This window comes from Scyliorhinus canicula, chromosome 16 (genome assembly GCF_902713615.1).
Source record: "Scyliorhinus canicula chromosome 16, sScyCan1.1, whole genome shotgun sequence".
NCBI classification, from domain to species: Eukaryota; Metazoa; Chordata; class Chondrichthyes; order Carcharhiniformes; family Scyliorhinidae; genus Scyliorhinus; species Scyliorhinus canicula.
The window spans coordinates 5,664,464-5,685,117 of record NC_052161.1 but is presented as its reverse complement, the minus strand read 5'-3'; the positions used below and the strand labels follow the sequence as shown (position 1 = coordinate 5,685,117).

Sequence of the window (20,654 nt, the reverse complement as noted above, 5' to 3'; positions counted from 1 at the left end):
ATATGATTTATTGAACTTCTGTAACAATGCACACAGCTGGCTGTGGGTTGACTCTCTACTACTCTAAGTAAACTAACTCTAACTAACTAGACCAGACTAGCTCTGAATCACATGTAGAAGGTGCTGACTGATATATACACCCTGACTGTCACTACAGTTGTCACCAGTGGAAAGAGACGGAGTGCTGATGCCTCGTGTGTTTTATAGTTGGAAGCGCCCCTCTAGTGTTCTGTTTGGTGATTGGTTGTGTTCTGTCCTGTATGTTGATTGGCTAACCTGGGTGTCTATCACTGCCTATCTTTACCTCATGATGTGCACGGGTGCATATTATGACAGCGAGTGGGTGCTGTTTTATCAGGCTGGAGAAAGCACTACAGCGGGGTTCCCCAGGGGTAGTGGGACAGCAAGCGGGGGCAGCGAGTGGGGCAGGAACATAGCGGGGATGGACAGGAGCAGAGCAGAAGATCGAGAGGAATGGAATGGTGCGGGGTGAAGGTTGGGTGGGAGCGAAGCTGGAGTTGGGTGGGAGCGAAGCTGGAGTTGGGTGGGAGCAGGGTGGGGGCAGGTGCAGAGCGGGAGAGTCTAAAGAAGCTGGAACTTGTCCCATGAGAGGAAAGAAAGTTAAAAGGAGATTTAGTAGTGGAGTTCAACGTTATGAGGGGCTTTGATAGCGTAGATATAGAGAAAGTATTTCTAGCAATAGAAGGGTTTGTCAAGCCAAGAAGAGGGCAGCACGGTAGCATGGTGGTTAGCATAAATGCTTCACAGCTCCAGGGTCCCAGGTTCGATTCCCGGCTGGGTCACTGTCTGTGCGGAGTCTGCACGTCCTCCCCGTGTGTGCGTGGGTTTCCTCCGGGTGCTCTGGTTTCCTCCCACAGTCCAAAGATGTGCGGGTTAGGTGGATTGGCCATGCTAAATTGCCCGTAGTGTCCTAAAAAGTAAGGGGGGGGGGGGGGTTGTTGGGTTACGGGTATAGGGTGGATACGTGGGTTTGAGTAGGGTGATCATTGCTCGGCACAACATCGAGGGCCGAAGGGCCTGTTCTGTGCTCTACTGTTCTATAAAATATCTATATCTTCCTGGCTACTTTATAATTTAAAAAAAACTCTCCTCTGTGAAGCACCTGGAGATGTTTTGGTGACATTAAAGGTGTGATATAAATGCAAGTTGTTGTTGAGGATGACACACCTCAGTTTGTTGCACGCAGACAAAGATTCCCAAAGCAAGAAAACTGGACACAATCCCCGTCACAAGACTTACCATGAACGGTGTACAGTTAACAAGGAAAATTGCTGCAGCCACCAGATATGAAGATTTCTTCGTCACATTTAACTCTTTCTCCCTTATTCCGAGCACCTGTTCCTCAAATGATGTCTCCCAGGCATATAACTTCATAACCTTCAAATATTAAAATGACAACCTTTAGCAACGTAAAATTGTTTCTCGTCACATCTGGCCCTCTGATGAATGACAGAAATAAAGTAGAGGAAAAGTTTCCATTTATATAGCGCTGGGTCCTCAAAGCACTTTGCAGCCGAGAACTTTTTTTTTTTGAAGTGTTGTAATGTAGGAAACCCAGCGACCAATTTTCACAGAGCAAGATCCCATAAACCGCAATGTAATAATGATCGGATAATCTGATCAAGCAATGTTGATTCAAGGATAAATATTGGCTAAGGCAGCAGGGGGAACTGCTCTCAATAGAAATGCCATGGGACCATCTGCATCCATCCAAGCCGGTAGAAGGGGCCTCTGTTTGATTTGAAAGATGGTACCGCAGACAGTGCAGCGCACTCTCGGTATGGCACTGAAGCCGCAGCCTTCAACTGGAGTGAGACTTGAACCCAAAACCTTGGGACACAGAGATAAGTATGCAGTGTGCCTCCTGTTGAGCCTCATCTAATATAGACCAATCGTACTGCTCCCCTGCTAAGCCCCAGGCTGTCTGATTTACTCATTATTGTGTTTTATGTTTCGGAGATATGCAGAGATGACACACCAGCTTCTATGTGCGTACTGAGTTTGATTCAATGCTTTGAAATGTCTGCTCTCTTATGTTTACAGCAGTTTGTTTCAGTTTTGTTTATTTTTCTAAGTGACCAAACTCAGGCTCAATTAATCATAATGTAGAGATGCCGGCGTTGGACTGGGGTGAGCACAGTAAGAAGTCTTACAACACCAGGTTAAAGTCCACCAGGTTTGCTTCGAATCACTAGCTTTCGGAGCACTGCTCCTTCCTCAGGTGAATGAGGGGATGGGTTCGACAAACACAAATATAGGCAAATTCAGTGATGCAAGATGATACTTTGAATGCGTGTTTTTGCAGGTAATTAAGTCTTTACAGGTCCAGATGGTGCGACTGGAGAGTGGGATAATCACAGGTTAAAGAGGTGTGAATTGTCTCGAGCCAGGATAGTTGGTAGGATTTCGCAAGGGTGAATATAATGCGACATGAATCCAAGGTGCCGGTTGAGGCTGTACTCATGCGTGCGGAACTTGGCCATCAGTTTCTGCTTGGCTATTCTGCGTTGCAATTAGTCATACACAGTGAGCAATCAACAGACACATATAATCAGACACCGAACAATTGAACATTACATTCATTGCAGCGATGACAGAGGATCAGAGATTACATCAATATGTAAGCTTCCTGATCACTGATTGAACAAGATATAATGTTTCATGGAGTTTCGAGCACTAATGCGGGAGTGGGAATGTTGGAGTTTGCACAGATATCAGTGATTCCTGGATCTGGGAGGAAGCAGAACACAGCTTGTGATGGAGTCTTCAGTGACAGACCACGGGTGCTGGACTACGCATGCCCAAAATCACGGAGTCGAGGTCAGATTGAGAGGGGTAATGATTGCAAACACTGACAATTTAACATCAAACTCCCAACACCACCAGCCCCAACCCCCACAAGATCCAGCTGTAGCCATCTGGGATGGCTACTTGCAACCAGGAACACGGAAGGTCGCAAAGCATAGTGGGAAAAATGGACAATGCGAGATTCAGGCAGGCTCAGAGCCTGAAATGTATTTGTGAGCGAGGAATCCAGACGGTATCGAGACCCCCAACCGATTAGCATTTGATGGCCCATCTCCGCCAGACAAAGGACTGGTACTTGAGCGACCGGTACAGTCCCAGACATTTTGGCGCCACTCCATAGATAGAACAGTACAGCACAGAACAGGCCCTTCGGCCCTCAATGTTGTGCCGAGCCATGATCACCCTACTCAAACCCACATATCCACCCTATACCCGTAACCCAACAACCCCCCCTTAACCTTACTTTTATTAGGACACTACGGGCAATTTAGCATGGCCAATCCACCTAACCCGCACATCTTTGGACTGTGGGAGGAAACCGGAGCACCCGGAGGAAACCCACGCACACAGGGGGAGGACGTGCAGACTCCACACAGACAGTGACCCAGCCGGGAATCGAACCTGGGACCCTGGAGCTGTGAAGCATTTATGCTAACCACCATGCTACCCTGCTGCTCCCTGTACTAGGGAAGTGTAAACAACGGGGTCAATGACCGCTTGGGACATGCCCAGCCTTCCAGGCACCCGCCCATTTATTGGTTTGATTTGAACAGAGTGATCAGGGATCACCCAATTTGTGGGGTCCAAACTGAAGGACCGCCCAAAAGTGCGCGAAAACCCCCAAGTATAAGAAGAGAGTCCACCATGTGTTCGTCCTCTCTTGGACCTGGCACCCCAGCTACGTCTGTTTCCAAATGCAGCACCACCAGATGCAAGGTCAAGTTCAACGCTCGCTACCAGACGGATCAGCCTAGCTGAGCAGCAGTTACTTCTACAGACCCGATAGATCCAGAATTGAACAACGGCCACTGTTCCTCTGACCTAAACCGGGTGCCCGAAGTTAAGTACAGGTTGTCTTAGTCGATAGGGGTAGTTAAACTAGTAGTGTTTATGTTGCATGACTAATTGTGTGTAAATAAAGTACCCTTGACCTTGAACTAACTAACTGGTGTTTGGCTCTTTGATCAATAGCCGGTTGAACCTTGTGGTGGTATCATTGATACCTGGCGACTCTGAGCATTAGAATACTGATATCCAAAGGAAGGAGGGAAACCTCACTGACTGCCATATTTACAGCAGATCCAAAAAGGCAACACAGCCCATGACTGTCCCCCATCCCTCCTTGACTATTAGCTCAGTGGGTAGCACCCCCACCTCTGAGCCGGTGGGTCGTGGGTTCAAGTCCCACTCGGCTTGAGCGCAAAATTCTAGGCTGGCAATCTGGGTGAAGTGCTGAGGGAGGGCTGCAGTGTTGGAGGTGCCATCTTTGCGGGTCTGTCCCGGCGTCATTGGAGAATCCAGCCCAATATCTTTCTCTCTCTAATTCAATTAGATCACTTCAAAAGCTCTGTTATAAAGGCAAGCTCAATTAGAAGATTGATGCATACATTTTGACAAGGAAATGAGTATGTTGTGTCTGTTCAGTGTTAACACTGAGTATCTCTGTGGGGCACATATATCAGGCAGTCTGGGCTCCTTAGCAATAAATGCCCCAGGCCCTCCTGTTCTCACTCACCCATCGACCAACGCATATACTAGCCCATCATTTCCCATGTTCCCAATCAGGGCCTACCTTTATTCCATTCAGAATTTCAGTCATTAATTTCATCCTTTGGTCCTTGTGTTTCATGTTTTTAATCTGTTGAAATGAAAGGTCAAGTTAAATGTGCGTATTGCAATTAGAATTGGTTTCAAAGTTCCACCCAGTTTATATAGTGCAATGACAGGTAGAACTGATTAAGAATTAACTTATTTGTTTGGTAGTACAGAACTTGAGCATTGCTAAAAAGAAAGGAGATTTTGGAATTGTGCCTATTTCAGCGATTCATTCCACAGAGCAATGCCTTGACCAATCAGAGTCAAGTTTAAATTTCGAGCAGCTAACTATCGGTCACCATCAATTAGTGCATTCACCACGGCAATGCATTTAACAATCAGAGTCCATTTGCTAATCAATCAGCACCCTTTACTCATGCAGTAGCAAGTTGATGTGTCCTTGAGATTGTCCTGATGAGTGAAAGACAAAAAGATTTAACAAAATGTACCTTTTTTCAGCAACACTCAAATTATCTTTCTGCTCTTGTTTTTTTCTGAGCTTTTATTGGGGTTTTAGATCTCCAGAACATAACCAGGCCATTCTGCCCAAACAGGTCCGGGCTGGCATTTATACTCCACATTAGCTTCCTACACCCTCTTTATCTCACCCATGATCCGGTGTTATACTGAGGGAGTCGCGTGACTAAGGCACAAATTTGTCCCATTCGCCCTGTGAATGCTGCCTATCTCACTGCAACGCTTGATAAAGAGTCACGGAGGTTCACAGCACAGAAATAGGCCCTTCAGCCCATCGTGTCTGCGTTGGACATCAGGTCCGGTGGAATCTGTGTCATTAAATGGTTTCAAGAGGGAGATAGATATATTTCTGATTTTAAAAACGGGTTAAAGGGATATGGGGAACAGGTGGATTTGAGACCAAGAGGAGATCAGCCATGATCTGATTGAATGGTGGAGCAGAATCGAAAGGCTGAATTGCCTACCTCTGCTCCTAATTCCTCTGTTCCTATGCGAATGATTAATAAAAACAATTCAGCCCATTGAGTTTGTGCTGGCTTCTTCCATCTCACTAGGTAGTGCATTCCAAATCCTAATCATTTATTGCAAAGGAAGGTTTTTCCTCCTGTCACCTGTGGGGCGGAATTCTCCGACCCCCCGCAGGGTCGGGGAATCGCCCGGGGCCGGCGTAAACCCCGCCCCCGCCCCCGCCGTGGCCGGAATTCTCCGCCATCCGGGAATCAGCGGGAGCGGGAATCAGGCGGCGTGCCTCCCCGTGCCGATCGGCGTGCCCCCTGCGCCGATTGGCGTGCCTCCCCGTGCCGATCGGCGTGCCCCCTGCGCCGATCGGCGTGCCCCCCGTGCCGATCGGCGTGCCCCCTGCGCCGATTCTCCGGTCCGCAATGGGCCGAAGTCCCCGACGCTGAAAGGCCAATCCCGCCGGCGTGGTTTAAACCACCTCTGTGCCGGCGGGATTGGCGGCGCGAGCGGGCCCCCGGGGTCCTGGGGGGACGGGGGCGCGGGCGATCGGACCCTGGGGGTATCCCCACGGTGGCCAGGCCCGCGATCGGGGCCCACCGATCGGCGGGCGGGCCTGTGCCGTGGGGGCACTCTTTCTCTTCCGCCGCCGCCACGGCCTCCAGCATGGCGGAGGCGGAAGAGACCCCCTCCACCACGTATGCGCCAGTGGTGACGCTCCGGTGCATGCGCAGACTGGTGAAGGCCTTTCGGCCAATCCCGACACCGGGCGGCGTAGCGCCAAAGGCCGTTGGCGCCAGTTTTGGCACCATCGGTGGAGCGGGAGCCACTCCGGCACGGGCCTAGCCCCTAAAGGTGCGGAGAATTCCGCACCTTTGGGGAGGCCCGACGCCGAAGTGGTTGGCGTCACTCCGCTACGCCGGGACCCCCCACCCCACCGGGTAAGGGAGAATTTCGCCCCTGGTTCTTCTCCCTAAGCCTGTGCCGTCAGGTTATCAATTCCGGAATCATTTTCTCCCTATTTATCCTGTCTAAAACGCTTCATAATTTTGAACACACCTATCAAATCGCCTCTGAGCTCTCTCTGCTCGAAGGAGAACAGCCCCAGGGTGGGATTCTCCCTCCTGCCTCACCCCCGGCCAGCAGTGGGATCTTCCCACCCGCCAGCCAGCCAATGGGGTTTCCCATTGTGGACACCCCGCTCCGTCGGGAAATCCGCAGGTGAGTGCGCTGCCGGCGAAACAGAGGATCCCGCCGAAGGCGAATCCGGCCCCCAGTCTCTCCTTGTGGCAGTAACACCTCATCCCTGGAGCTGTTCCAGAAAGTTTCTTCAAACTCTCTTCAGGCCCTTCACCTCCCCCCTAAAATGTGTGACGCTCAGAATTGGGCACAGTTCCCCAGCTGGATTTAATGCTATACAGAAATTTTACATTATTTCCTGGCTTTTGAATTCTTTACCTCTGTTAATGTTAAAGTCCAGGATTCCACATGCTTTATACTAATAATTGTTAACCCTATCCTGTCACCTTCAAAGATTCCTGCACAATCATCCCGCTTTTTCTTTTGCGCCCACTATAATATTGGACATATTTTAACATGTATTGTCTTTCCTCATTCTCCTCACCACAATGTGTCACCTCGCACTTTTGCGCACCGAATTTCACCTGTCCGTTCCCCCAGCCAGTCTGTCCCCCAGCCAGTCTGTTACTATCTTTCTCACCTTTTACTATACTTCCATCTTTCATAGCTTTTGCAAGTTTCAACATTGTGCACGCTCCCCCCGGGTTCAAATCATTAATGGGGCTCAGAAGCTGCTGCGGTCGAGTACTGACCGTAAGGTGACCCCACCGTATACCTTTCCCCAAGCTGAAGAAAAATGCACGGCCATTCACCACAACTCTTTTCAAACCCTTCGCCATTCAGCTAGATCATGGCTGATTTGTATCATAGCTCCGTCTGGTCACCTTGGCACGGTGGCACAGTCGGTGCTTCACGGGAGTGTTAAACAAAATCTGACACCCAAGACACAAAAGATGTTCGAACAGGAGAACAAAGGTTTGGGCAAAGAGACTGGTTCTAAAGGAAGAGAGAGAGATAGATGCAGAGAGGTTAAAGGAGCAAATTTCAGACAATGGACAATGCCTCTTGTACCATACAAGTTAAATTCTCCCTTAAACATCTGTTCATAAGAAAACAATCCCAACTTCTCTAGACTTTCCGCATCTTCATACATTCCAATAAATTGCCTCTCTGCGCCCTCCCCAAAGCCCTTCATCTCCTGAACTGACGATGGCAAAGACAACCTTGAGAAGGTATCTCATTACCTGTAGACCCTTGTTTCTGCTTGCCAACACCCCATTGAGGGGGATCAGCAAGACCATGACCGCCAACCCAGCCAGGACCGAGGGTCCCAGTTCCTGCCACAGGAAAGCAATTCCGACCAAAATCTGCAAGGGAGCCGACCACAGCAAGTGGATGAAGTTTGTGACATCGTTAAACCTCTGTGCATCCACGGCCATCAAATTCACAATCTCGCCCACTGTCGATTCCTTGCGGGCTGCGTTGGATACTGTCAACGCCTGTCAAGAGATGGAAAAACACACCTTAATTCAGCGTCAATTTTGGAAGGAAGCATGTTCGGAACGGACACTACATCTGATTTTGTAAAAATAAATTTACAGTACCCAATTCATTTTTTCCAATTAAGAGGCAATTTAGTGTGGCCAAACCACCTACCTTGCACATTTTTGGGTTGTGGGGGTGAAACTCACGCAAACATGGGGAGAATGTGCAAACTCCACACGGACAGTGACCCAGAGCCGGGATCGAATCTGGCACCTCGGCGCCGTGAGGCAGCAGGGCTAACCACTACGCCACGGTGCTGCCCCCAACATCTGATTTTACGCTGATCCACCCACACCTGCCCCCCCGCTCCCCCCCCAGTTATATTAAGTTATATTATTGGTGATGTTTGTTCTGATTAACAGGTTGCTTTATTTGGGGGCCTGCGATGTAGGCCTCATCGGAGTGAGCAGACACTGGCTGGTGTACTGAGGTGGCCTGACCCCCTCGGGAAGCCCTCACCCCCAATGCAGTTTAGAGGGTTGCAAAAGGGGCTAAGAGGGAGGGGTGGAACTTGGCGTAAGTTTTTCGAGCAAACCTGGGCATTGGAGAGGAGGACAGAGCAGTACAATGTGAATCGGGTCCCGGACCTTCTCCTGGACCAGCCCGGCCCTCCAAGAGGGCAGCAGAGGAATTTTACCCGGCCTGGATTTTTAATCCTTTTTGGCGCGACCAGGAGATCAAATGGCTCCATTTACCCATCAGCCCCTGTGCTCACTGATCTACATTGGCTCCCGCCTCACCCCTCCCTATCCGCTGCGATATCCTCCAGCCCGACCACCCTCTGAGATTTCTGCAATCCTCCAGTTCCGGCCTCTCTGAATCTTCTCTTTAAATTTTATTCCAGATTTCCTATCATTCGATATCCCAGTGTTGGAGCCGTTCTCTGGTACTGCACCTTCTTGTAGACGGCTGCTGTGATAGCTGTCCGCACTCGCATTCCTAGCAGGAAGCAACACTGGAAATATTGCTGCAATAATAGTGACTGAATCAAGGCAGCGATGAATAGCAGCACGGCGTACATGTAGCCCATCCACTGGTAAATAGATGGGTCCGCAGTGAAGGAAACCATCAATCTATAAAAAGGAAGCAGAGTAAAAATAGATTCAAGTCGGCACCTGAAACAGGAAATCTGGGTACAGCTTCATCGGGTCAACATTTATATAGCACCTTTAATGTAATAAAATATCCCGGAGCACACCACAGGAGTGTTATCAAACAAAATTGACACTGAGCAACGTGAGGAGATATTAGAGCAAGAACACAAAAACTTGGTCAAAGAGCTGAGTTTTAAGGAGCAACTGAAGCGGAAGAGAGAGAGAGGTAAGGCAGTTTGGGGAGGCAGTTCCAAGGCTTGGGACCCTGGCAGCTGGAAACACAGACGTCAAGGATCGAGCCAATGACATCAGATGATGTGCAAGAGGCTCGAATTTGAGGAGGGCAGAGATCTCAGAGGGTTGTTGGGCTGGAGGAGGTGACAGACTCTGAAGCTAAAAGCAGTAAATCGGGGAAATAATACTGGTTGTGAGGAAAGAATCAAGCTCCCCAGCATTTGAGTTAGAATGGATGCTTTATTGTTAATAGACCTCACTCAATGTTTCAATTGACTGCACCAGATGAATAAAGGGGATGCAGGTGACACTGGGGGGAGTTGATGGAGACGGGATCACTGCACACAATAAACCTGGATTTTAATGAACTCAAGATTTGCTTTCTCGTCTTATTGGCAGAGTTACCTTTGGAGCTTAACAATGGGCCGAACTGTTGTTTCCTTCCAGGGGAGGGAGAGGCCGCAGAGGGGGTTGAAACCAAGAATGAAAATTTTTAAATGTGGGATCTGCTGGAGCTGAAGTACGTTAGTGGGTACGTGGTGGGGGTGTTGGGGGAGGGGATCGATAACGCGGGGGTGGGGGGGTAATCGATAACGCAGCTAGAGATAAGAGATCAGGTACACTTTCAGATGGTTCTGGGTTCAAATCTCACTCCCGCGTTTGATCACAAAAATGCAGTGTGGCACTCCAGCGCGATACTGAGGGAGTGCTGCACTGTCAGAGATGCCGCATTTCAGGCGAGACATTAAACCGAGCCCCCATCTGCCCTCTTTGCTGAATGTATTATTTCCAGGAAGAGCTGGTGAGTTATTTCATAGAATTTACAGTGCAGAAGGAGGCCACTCGGCCCATCGAGTCTGCAAAGAGCACCCTAACCGCGGTCAACACCTCCACCCTATCCCCATAACCCAGTAACCCCACCCAACACTAAGGGCAATTTTGGACACTAAGGGGCAATTTAGCATGGCCAATCCACCTAACCTGCACATCTTTGGACTGTGGGAGGAAACCGGAGCACCCGGAGGAAACCCACGCACACACGGGGAGGACGTGCAGACTCCGCACTGACAGTGACCCAAGCCGGAATGGAACCTGGGACCCTGGAGCTGTGAAGCGATTGCGCTATCCACAATGCTACCGTGCTGCCCTGGTTATGCTCCACATATTATCAGTGTCCCGACAAATATTTATCCTCGATCAACGTCACAAAAACAGATTCTCTGGTCATGGACACGTTTCAGTTTGTGGGAGCTTGCTGTGTGAAAATTGGCTGCTGTGCGGCCTATATGCCTACAGTGATTACACTTCATTGGCTGTCAGGCGCTTTGAAGCATCCAGTGGTTATGAAAGGTGCTATAGAAATGTAGGTATATTTTAAACCTTTCAGCCCTCCTGTGATCATGGCCAATGGTCTTTAAAATTATGGACAGAGTGGACCTGGAGAGAAGATGGGACCATCCTGGGGGAAATCCAAACTATAAATAGAAGGTAGTCACAAATAAATTGAGTAGCGAATTCAGGTACAATATCTTTACTCAGAGTAGTGAGAATGTAGAACTCGTGATCACGGGGATTATAATCAAGAGAAAGATGGATAAACACATGAGGCAGAAAAGGATAGAAGGACATGCTGATAGGGTGCGATGAAAGGGGGTGGGGCATGACGATCAGCAAGGGCTGAATGGACTGTTTCTGTGCTGGAAATACTGTTTTTATTCCACTCACTTCAGCAGCTGTGGACTCGCAAACACCAAAGCATCGTGTAAGAGTTTAAAAATGACCCCTTTGATGAGGATGTGTCGATAGGTTTTCATCATCGACCACACCAGCCACCCCTCAGCCACCTTCGGTGCCGATTCCTCCTTCTTGGGCTTCTTCTTTTTGTCTTTCCTGCTCTTTTCTTCCTAAGGGATGAGAGAGAGAAACAATACAGAGTATGGCCACAAGTCACAACGGCGGAACGAGACCTGCACGCCCAGCACTCCCCACGGACCAAGGAACCTGGGTTCGAACCAGGTAGTGGGCCCTCGCATTGGAACATGTCTGAAGATTTGGGCTGTGGAATGACTGAGAATCTTTACATTCCGAACCATTAGTATTTCCATCACAATGACGCAACCAACCACTGGTGGGGCATGGCCGTTTGCCCGAGATGTAATTCTGCCAATATAAATGGGATTACATCACCTATTCGTCCCCCTCCCAGTCACTCACCGTACTGACTTGGAAATATATCGGCCGTTCCTTCACTATCGCTGGCTCAAAATCCTGGAACTCCCTCCCTAACAGCACTGTGGATGTACCTACACCAGGGGTGGGCAAACTACGGCCCGCGGGCCGCATGCGGCCCGACAAAGGTTTTTATGCGGCCCGCCAATGAGGTGCCCGGAATCATAACCGGCATTTTTGAAAAGCCGCCGGGGAAAAGCCGCTGAAGTAAATGCGCTTATTGAATAAGCGCATTTACTTCAGCGGCTTTTCCCCGGCGGCTTTTCAAAAATGCCGGTTATGATTCCGGGCACCTCATTGGCGGGCCGCATAAAAACGCGCGTAGTGGGGTGGATGAGTGGGGCTGTCTCATTGGTCGGTTTAGTTGGGTGTGCGACCAATAGGAGTCCAGGTTACAAACAATAAGCCTTATTATTGTTTGTAACCTGGACTCCTATTGGTCGCACACCCAACTAAACCGACCAATGAGACAGCCCCACTCATCCACCCCACTACGCGCGTTTTTATCGTTGACTCGGCTAGGCTGTGCTTCTGTCAGTGTTAAGGATCAGCACAAGCAACTTGTCACCTGATTTCAACAAACTGGTAAATGACTGCAGTCAGATGCATCATTCTCATTGACATTGTTCTGTTACTTACTGAGTTACTTTGTTTTTCAAATAAATGTGCTTTTTTTTCTTTAAAGACCTTTTATTTTGGCTATTTAAAATATTAATTATTTTACTTAATATACCATGCGGCCCTTTAAAATTGTGAATTTCTGAATGTGGCCCTTGCACGGAAAAGTTTGCCCACCCCTGACCTACACCATACGGACTGCAGCAGTTGAAAAATCAGCTCACCACCACCTTCTCAAGGGCAATTAGGGATGGGCAATAAATGCTGACCTAGCCGGCAATGTCCACATGCCGTGAAAGAATAAATAAAGTCCTGGCAAATGGTGATGAGACTGGGTGAAGAGGGGTGAGGGGAGGCGATTTCTGTGCTGTACTGTCTGTGTACTCTTTCACTGATTAGAAGCGATCGCTGAAGACACCATTAATGAGTCTGACCTTTAAGTACACGGTCAATCGCACAATGAGTTAGGATTGCTCGCCTTCCGGCTGAGAAAGTTATGGTAAAATTTAACGGATTTTACAGGATCCTCATGACGAAAAATAGGGAAGGATGTTTGAAGGAGGTTGGGTAACCAGAGGGAAAAGATTGAAGATAACTGAGTCAGTGGAGAGGAGGAGATGCTATGATCTGGAATGCACTAACTGGTGGAGAAAATAAATGTAACAGTAACTGGAATTGAATACAAACTCGTAAATGAAGATTCTGTAGGGCTTCGGGAGAGTGGGGTAGATCAGACCGATCTTTCAAAGTTCCAGCAGTGGACTGATGGATCGAATGGCCTCCTTCTGTGCCGGAAAGTTCTATGAGTCACTGAACAGAGGTGAGAAGCTGGAACCCAATCTGGTCTTACCTCCTAACCCTATAGAGCTCAAGGAGAAATTAGTCACAAATTGCTGCTCTGGCTGAAATCAATTAACTCAACCAAAATGTAACCAATAGGTTTCTGGCCGCCCTGACTCAGTCCTACGCTCGGTAATGTGGGACATGTGGGGATTTCTGTGACAGGGCCGGTACCTCTGGATCACTGCACATTCTGGTTTTGAATGTTGGTAAGGCCAACTCTCCCAGCTCTCACGTATGCCTCCCTGTAACTGGTAATGCCCACCAGTGGGCACATCCTGGTACCTCACCTCAGCTGATGAGTTGAACTCAATAAGGGTATCATCAGCTTGGTGTCGATCGGGGCATGACCCCCCCCTCTGAGTGTGCAAGGTCTGGAACGATGGAAGAAGCAGATGACCCTCGCAAGAGTGACAATGGGTTTGAAGGCAGACACCAGCAAGAGAGGTGACACATCCCACCCACAAAGGGGCACAATTCCTGTCTGCAAAACATTACTTTCTGACGGCACATTTTTGTTCCACTTTTTCTCCTGACAAAGCGGACTTGCGGCAAATCATCTCAGGAAAGTCTGGGACCTTCCTGAGTATCGGCCCGTAGTTAGCAAAGAAACTCCGTCACAGAAGTGGAAGAGATGTCGTATTCAATGCTTGACCAGAGGATAGAACCACAATTGCCCAATGTGATGCTATGCAGTATAAAAGGCCAGGGTCTGTGAGCCACCTACCATAACTAAGATATCCTGGCTGGCGCTCCTGCTGAAACCGTTCATTTGCTCCGTGTCTTTAAGAATTTTCTTTTTCTGCTTTCCTTCCATCTTCCTCCGCGCCTCTCTCAGGCCTTGTATCATGTACCGTTCAAAGTTGGCATGAATGGTTTGCGTTTCGTCAATTTCATTCAACTCCCAAAGGTGTTTTGTCTCCAGGGGTTTTCTGTACCCCTTTAGCATCATCCTACACGAAATGCCAACATATTAATTGCAGCCTATTGTAATATTCAAAGCATGATAGGAAATCTTCTGTCTGGGCGCAATTCCTGCCTGCAAAACATTACCTCCTGTTGGCACATTATTGTTACACTTTTTCTATCGAAGTTTCGAATATATTCTAATTTGATTATATTATAAAATCCAATGGTTACGTTGATAATGGGAATCTCCTATGTAAACATGTCACACTGTAATTATACCCTCCCACCAGCCGTGGCACCATAACACCTCAGGTTTTCAATCCCACACTGCGCTCCTCAGACTATTCCACTGAGAAACTTTGGTGCTCTCTAATCCTCTGCTTCCCAAACTGCTGTAGGTCTTGCTACTTACCAATTATTAATAGTAAAAAATAAAATCAGAGTTTATGGTGTACAAATATGAACAGAAGGTGCCACTTTAAAGATTGGATGTATTCTGAAAAGGAGATATTTGCAGTAATATGGAGAGCAGGGGAGAGAGAGTGGAAGTTAGTTCACTGAGCTAGCACGGGTACAATGGGCTGAATGGCCTCCTTCTGTGCTGTAAGCTTCTGTAAAAATTGCATTTGAATTTTGCATCGCGATATACGGATTCCACTTTCTTCAATCCAACTTCAATGGAATTAACCTGGACTCTCCAGATAACTGATCAGTCTTTTCAATATAATCAACGGACGGGATTCTCCAGCTCCCGGAATCGTGTTCGCCAATCAGCCGGAGAATCAAAGTTCTCGCTGAAATCGGGGACAACACTGGCTCTCATCACTGCTGTCAGCGGCACCCTCCACCAACCCAGAGACACTCACCTCGGTTGGGCACTTTAGTGAAGAGGCTCTTGGGGCGCTATCTGGCATAAACCACAGGCATGCAGCGGTGCATCAGATGGACCAAGGGGGGGGGGACAGCCGGAGACCAGCCCATCCCCAGGGATTAGCTACCATCCAGACCGCTCTAGCACTCCTGGATAAGGTGGTCCCATCAATGTTGGAGATGCAGACACAAAGCGAGGGACTACATAAGGGGTTTTCTGCAACCATCCAGTGCCTGCCGGTATAGTTGGAGGAGTCCAACCGCCTGCACAATCAGGAGGAGGTGCCGACAACACATGCTACCCCGGCCAACAATGCACGAGCGGCCTCTGCGGTGGAGGCCTGAGGGGTGAAGGTATCGGCCATGGATCAGGATGTCCATGGTGTGAGGCGCAGTGTGCAGGCGGTGGATGAGGCACAGGACAGGGCGGCCACGTCAGAGGCAGCCACACATTCTCCCCGTGTCTGCGTGGGTTTCACCCCCACAACCCAAAGATGTGCAGGCTAGGTGGATTGGCCACGCTAAATTGCCCCTCAATTGGAAAAAAATAATTGGGTACACTAATTTTATGTTAAACAATGTCCGAGGCAGCCATGTATCAGGGCCAGCTGGACATTGCTGCCGCGCTCCGGAGGGTGGCCCAGTCATGTCGAGAGCATTGGCCTGGCGCTGGCTGACCTGAGCCAGTCCCAGAGTGACGTGGCTCAGTCCCAGAGTGACGTGGCCCAATCCCAGAGTGACGTGGCTCAGTCCCAGAGTGACGTGGCTCAGTCCCAGAGTGACGTGGCTCAGTCACAGAGTGACGTGGCTCAGTCCCAGAGTGACGTGGCTCAGTCACAGAGTGACGTGACTCAGTCCCAGAGTGACGTGACTCAGTCCCAGAGTGACGTGACTCAGTCCCAGAGTGACGTGGCCCAATCCCAGAGTGACGTGACTCAGTCCCAGAGTGACGTGGCTCAGTCCCAGAGTGACGTGGCTCAGTCCCAGAGTGACGTGGCTCAGTCCCAGAGTGACGTGGCTCAGTCCCAGAGTGACGTGGCTCAGTCCCAGAGTGACGTGGCTCAGTCCCAGAGTGACGTGGCTCAGTCCCAGAGTGACGTGGCTCAGTCCCAGAGTGACGTGGCTCAGTCCCAGAGTGACGTGGCCCAGTCCCAGAGTGACGTGGCTCAGTCCCAGAGTGACGTGGCTCAGTCCCAGAGTGACGTGGCTCAGTCCCAAAGTGAAGTGGCCCAGTCCCAGAGTGACGTGGCCCAGTCCCAGAGGGACGTAGCTCAGTCCCAGAGTGACGTGGCTCAGCCCCAGAGTGACGTGGCCCAGACCCAGAGTGATGTGGCCCAGTCCCAGAGTGACGTGGCCCAGTCCCAGAGTGACATGGTTCAGTCCCAGAGTGCCGTGGCTCAGTCCCAGAGTGACGTGGCTCAGTCCCAGAGTGACGTGGCTCAGCAGTCCCAGTGGGATGGAGTGCGTAGAGAGGGTGGGTTGTGGGGGTGGGAAGGGACGCTTTAGCTGCCTGGAGGCAATGAAGTTGCCCCGAACGTGGCAGCCCTGGAGCACACGTTAGGTGGCCTCCTGTGCCCAGCCAGGCCCTATGTCCAGCCTGTGGTAGTCACCACTGATGTACATAATAGGTGATTTATGGTAAGGCCCTGTACTTCAGATACGGGGATAGTTCCCTGCCTGCTGGCTCCGCCCAGTAGGTGGAGTATAAATATGTGTGCTCCCCGTACAGCAGCCATTTCACCAGCTGCTGTAGGAGGCCACATATACATCTTCGTGTATTAAAGCCTCGATTGTATCCAACTCTCACCTTTGTGCAATTGATCGTGCATCAGAGCCCATACTGGCTCTCCTCCGCATCCTCCTCGTCGGATGAGGTTATGAAAGGCGCTATAGAAATGCAAGCTCTTTCTTTCAGGAACGGGCCGGGCCTGGTGTCACTTTTCAATGCCTCTCCAATTAACCCAATCATACAATCTTATAGCCCAGTAACTGCCCTGAGACACATGGTGCCTCTGTTGCTTTCTGAAGGAGCTGTCTGATTATTTTCACTACCCCTCCTTTCTCTTTATTCCTTCACCTATTATCCCAGTTCCAATTGGAAAACTGCCATTTAATCTGCCTCCGCATCCTTTTACCTCATGAACTTCAATTTTGCCAACAGTGCGATCTCCCCACATTCCAAATCACTGCTGGAACGGAAAGTTTGGAGAGTTTCCCTTACCTGTTAAACCAGTGGAATGTTATTTGGCTGAGGAAAGATGCAGATAATTGTGGATTCTAAGGAAAGAGAAGAGACAATTTTATTTAAACAATGATGCACTATCAATTGACCACAGAAGCGAAGTTGTAGTCCGAAACTGAAGGCTTTAATAGACAAGATGTTTCCCCAGCAGCTCAGGTACAGAAAGGCAGCTGTGGGGAGCACACGGGCTCTTATACCCCGCCTTATAGGGCGGAGCTACCTTACAGCTCTAACCAATCGGTGACTAGTGTTACATACCATTGGGCCAATGACTAGCGAGCCTTCTCCACCAATGGTGTCTCAGCATTGCTAGTTACCGTAATACCCCTAGTCATACTACCACAAACAATACTTGAAAACTTGAACCAAACACGTGGTAGCCCACTCAACTGAAGGAGGACAATGCAGCCAATTGCCAATACTGTCTTCACTGGACATCGGCGCTTTCCTGCAGGGTTCAATGGAATGTGGCCAGAAGCTGGAATTCCACCTGATCGATATTACCTCTCAATCCCAGCTATCCAACTGAGTGAATTCAGGAGAGAGCTGTGATTAAATGTGCTCAGGATGGATCAGAACCCCATTGGGAGGAATATCTATTCAGAGAATCACCATGGAAATTATTGCAAAATGGTTGAAGTAAAAAGATGAAAGATCACAAGAATGAAGACATTGTCCAATAAGTGCTGGGAACCCCAGGTTAATCTCTTTAAACAAAATGACTTACATTTCAACAAAGGTTCACAGATCCCTTGGACGGGATTCTCCGAGCCTCCGTGCCGAAATCGCGATCGGCGCAAATTCGGCGCGACGCCACTCCCACGATTCTCCGGTTGAATCGCCACAAATCACACGCATGCGGTCTACGCGGCGCAGGTAGGCGGCCATTGACAGAAGCCCATCCCCCCCCCCCCCCCCCCCCCCCCCGGCCCCATGATTCTCCGACGAAAACTTGCTGAGTTCCCGACGGAGTGGTTCTAACCATGTTTTGTCTGTCAGGAACGGCCAGTGGCAGTAGCAGAATCAGTCCATGGCCGCCCTGGTGGGGGGCTGGCGGATGCTTCACCGGGGGGGGGGGGGGGGGGGCGCGGGGGGGGGGGGGGGGGGGGGCCTCAGGGCCGGCCAGGCTAGCGATCGGGGCCCACCGATCTGCGGTGCGCGCGATCTCGGGGGCTTATATTTTCGGGGCCTCTCTGTGGTGCGAGTCCGCCACGTCGGGCGGGGCGGCGGCAAAAGGCCGCCTCTGTGCACATGCACGGACTCCCGACCGGAAGGGCAGGACCCCGTATCAGCAGCCAGAGCTGCGAGGAGCATTCCGGGGCCCTGCCAGCCCCCTGCAGGTAGGAGAATCCCCCTTCAGGTGGTAAACGCCCGTGTTTACTGGAAATTTAAACTGGAGAATCCCGCCCCGTGTCTCAGAAGCAACTCTGCTTCATTCACTTAAATTTTCATCAATCTCGTGAGAGAAATACACCAGCGAAACAGTTTGTGAATATTTAACAGAGGTGCTCAAAATGAGAAAAAGGTTTTGATGGAGTAAAATCAGCAGAAATGGATTCCAGATTTGGTCACAGATTTTGGGAATCAGTAAAAAAGAAACTTTCGCCATCACGGAACTGTGCTGCTGCATCAGGTAAATTGTAAGAGCTGCTCTTTCACAAAACATATCGAAAAAATTAGATGTCAGGTCAGCACAGTTCAAAATCAGCAGATTGATTGCATTGTGAGCCTAAAAAATGGCTGGTTATGGGTGGCACGGTAGCACAGTGGTTAGCACTGTTGCTTTGCAGCTCCAGGGTCCCAAGTTCGATTCCCGACTTGGGTCACTGTCTGTGCGGAGTCTGCACGTTCTCCCCGTGTCTGCGTGGGTTTCCTCCGGGTGCTCCGGTTTCCTCCCACAAGTCCCGAAAGATGTGCTGGTTAGGTAATTTGGACATTCTGAATTCTCCCTCTGTGTACCCGAACAGGCGCCGGAATGTGGCGACTAGGGGATTTTCACAGTAACTTCATTGTGATGGTAATGTAAGCAAACATGTGACAATAAAGATTATTATATTATATTACAAAAGATTGCATTTTATTGATGTTGGGGCACTCTCAATTTAATAGGACTTGCCTGCAAATCTTATTCCATTCAGCCCAGAAGGTAATCAGGGTGAAATGGTCTAACTATCGCTGTTGAATATATCACTCTGGAGTTTGGGAATAAAGCGCAATATCAAGACAATGTAGAGGGAGCTTTACTCTGTATCTAACCCTGTGCTGTACCTGCCCTGGGAATGTTTGATGGGGACAGTGTAGAGGGAGCTTTACTCTGTATCTAACCCGGTGCTGTACCTGCCCTGGGAATGTTTGATGGGGACAGTGTAGAGGGAGCTTTACTCTGTATCTAACCCCGTGCTGTACCTGTCCTGGGAGTGTTTGATGGGGACAGTGTAGAGGGAGCTTTACTCTGTATCTAACCCCATGCTGTACCTGTCCTGGGAGTATTTGATGGGGACAGTGTAGAGGGAGCTTTACTCTGTATCTAACCCCGTGCTGTACCTGTCCTGGGAGTGATTGATGGGGACAGTGTAGAGGAAGCTTTACTCTGTAGCTAACCCCGTGCTGTACCTGTCCTGGGAGTGATTGATGGGGACAGTGTAGAGGGAGCTTTACTCTGTATCTAACCCCGTGCTGTACCTGTCCTGGGAGTGTTTGATGGGGACAGTGTAGAGGGAGCTTTACTCTGTATCTAACCCCGTGCTGTACCTGTCCTGGGAGTGTTTGATGGGGACAGTGTAGAGGGAGCTTTACTCTGTATCTAACCCCGTGCTGTACCTGTCCTGGGAGTGTTTGATGGGGATAGTGTAGAGGGAGCTTTACTCTGTATCTAACACCGTGCTGTACCTGTCCTGGGAGTGTTTGATGGGGACAGTGTAGAGGGAGCTTTACTCTGTATCTAACCCCGTGCTGTACCTGTCCTGGGAGTGTTTGATGGGGTTGATGGGGACAGTCTGGAGGGAGCTTCACTCTGCACAGTTCTAGAAAGTTTTCCCAGCGCATTTTTGGGAAACTAGGTTTACTCAGAAGAAAACTGTAAACTGACCTTCTCAGCAGCAGCTTTATCTTCTGAAGATACATCAGAAATGCAGGAGACAATTAATGAGATGCATTCAAGACCGTAGGAGATGCAAAACAATGAGAAACGAGGCAAATCTGGAAGACCTTGCTGCAGAGGAGTGAGAGACGAGTGAAAACACAATCAGCAGATTAACACCATTGCTGAGCATCAACATGAGCAGTGAAAGCAAACTACTACATTACAAATTGTGACCATTACCGAATGTCCGTCGATTCAAGGATGGCCCCTTTTCAGGGACATGAATTTCTGCCGCTGATCTTCATGTGACTGCACAGATCGATTCCCGACTCGC

General features: G+C 49.5%; 1 protein-coding gene across 1 annotated transcript in view; it reads right to left on the bottom strand.

The window, feature by feature from the left end:
- Nucleotides 1-20,557, bottom strand: part of abcc2 (ATP-binding cassette, sub-family C (CFTR/MRP), member 2) — a 64,407-nt gene extending 43,850 nt beyond the window's left edge. The window contains exons 1-9 of the mRNA XM_038822215.1: nucleotides 20,540-20,557; nucleotides 20,327-20,449; nucleotides 17,218-17,273; nucleotides 13,945-14,170; nucleotides 11,256-11,434; nucleotides 9,098-9,275; nucleotides 7,902-8,156; nucleotides 4,622-4,687; nucleotides 1,261-1,398 (exon numbers count right to left, since the gene is read on the bottom strand). Coding sequence (XP_038678143.1) covers nucleotides 1,261-1,398; nucleotides 4,622-4,687; nucleotides 7,902-8,156; nucleotides 9,098-9,275; nucleotides 11,256-11,434; nucleotides 13,945-14,170; nucleotides 17,218-17,273; nucleotides 20,327-20,449; nucleotides 20,540-20,557 — 1,239 coding nt within the window. The remainder of the gene's footprint in view (nucleotides 1-1,260; nucleotides 1,399-4,621; nucleotides 4,688-7,901; nucleotides 8,157-9,097; nucleotides 9,276-11,255; nucleotides 11,435-13,944; nucleotides 14,171-17,217; nucleotides 17,274-20,326; nucleotides 20,450-20,539) is intronic.
- Between the last annotated feature and the right edge of the window lie 97 nt (nucleotides 20,558-20,654).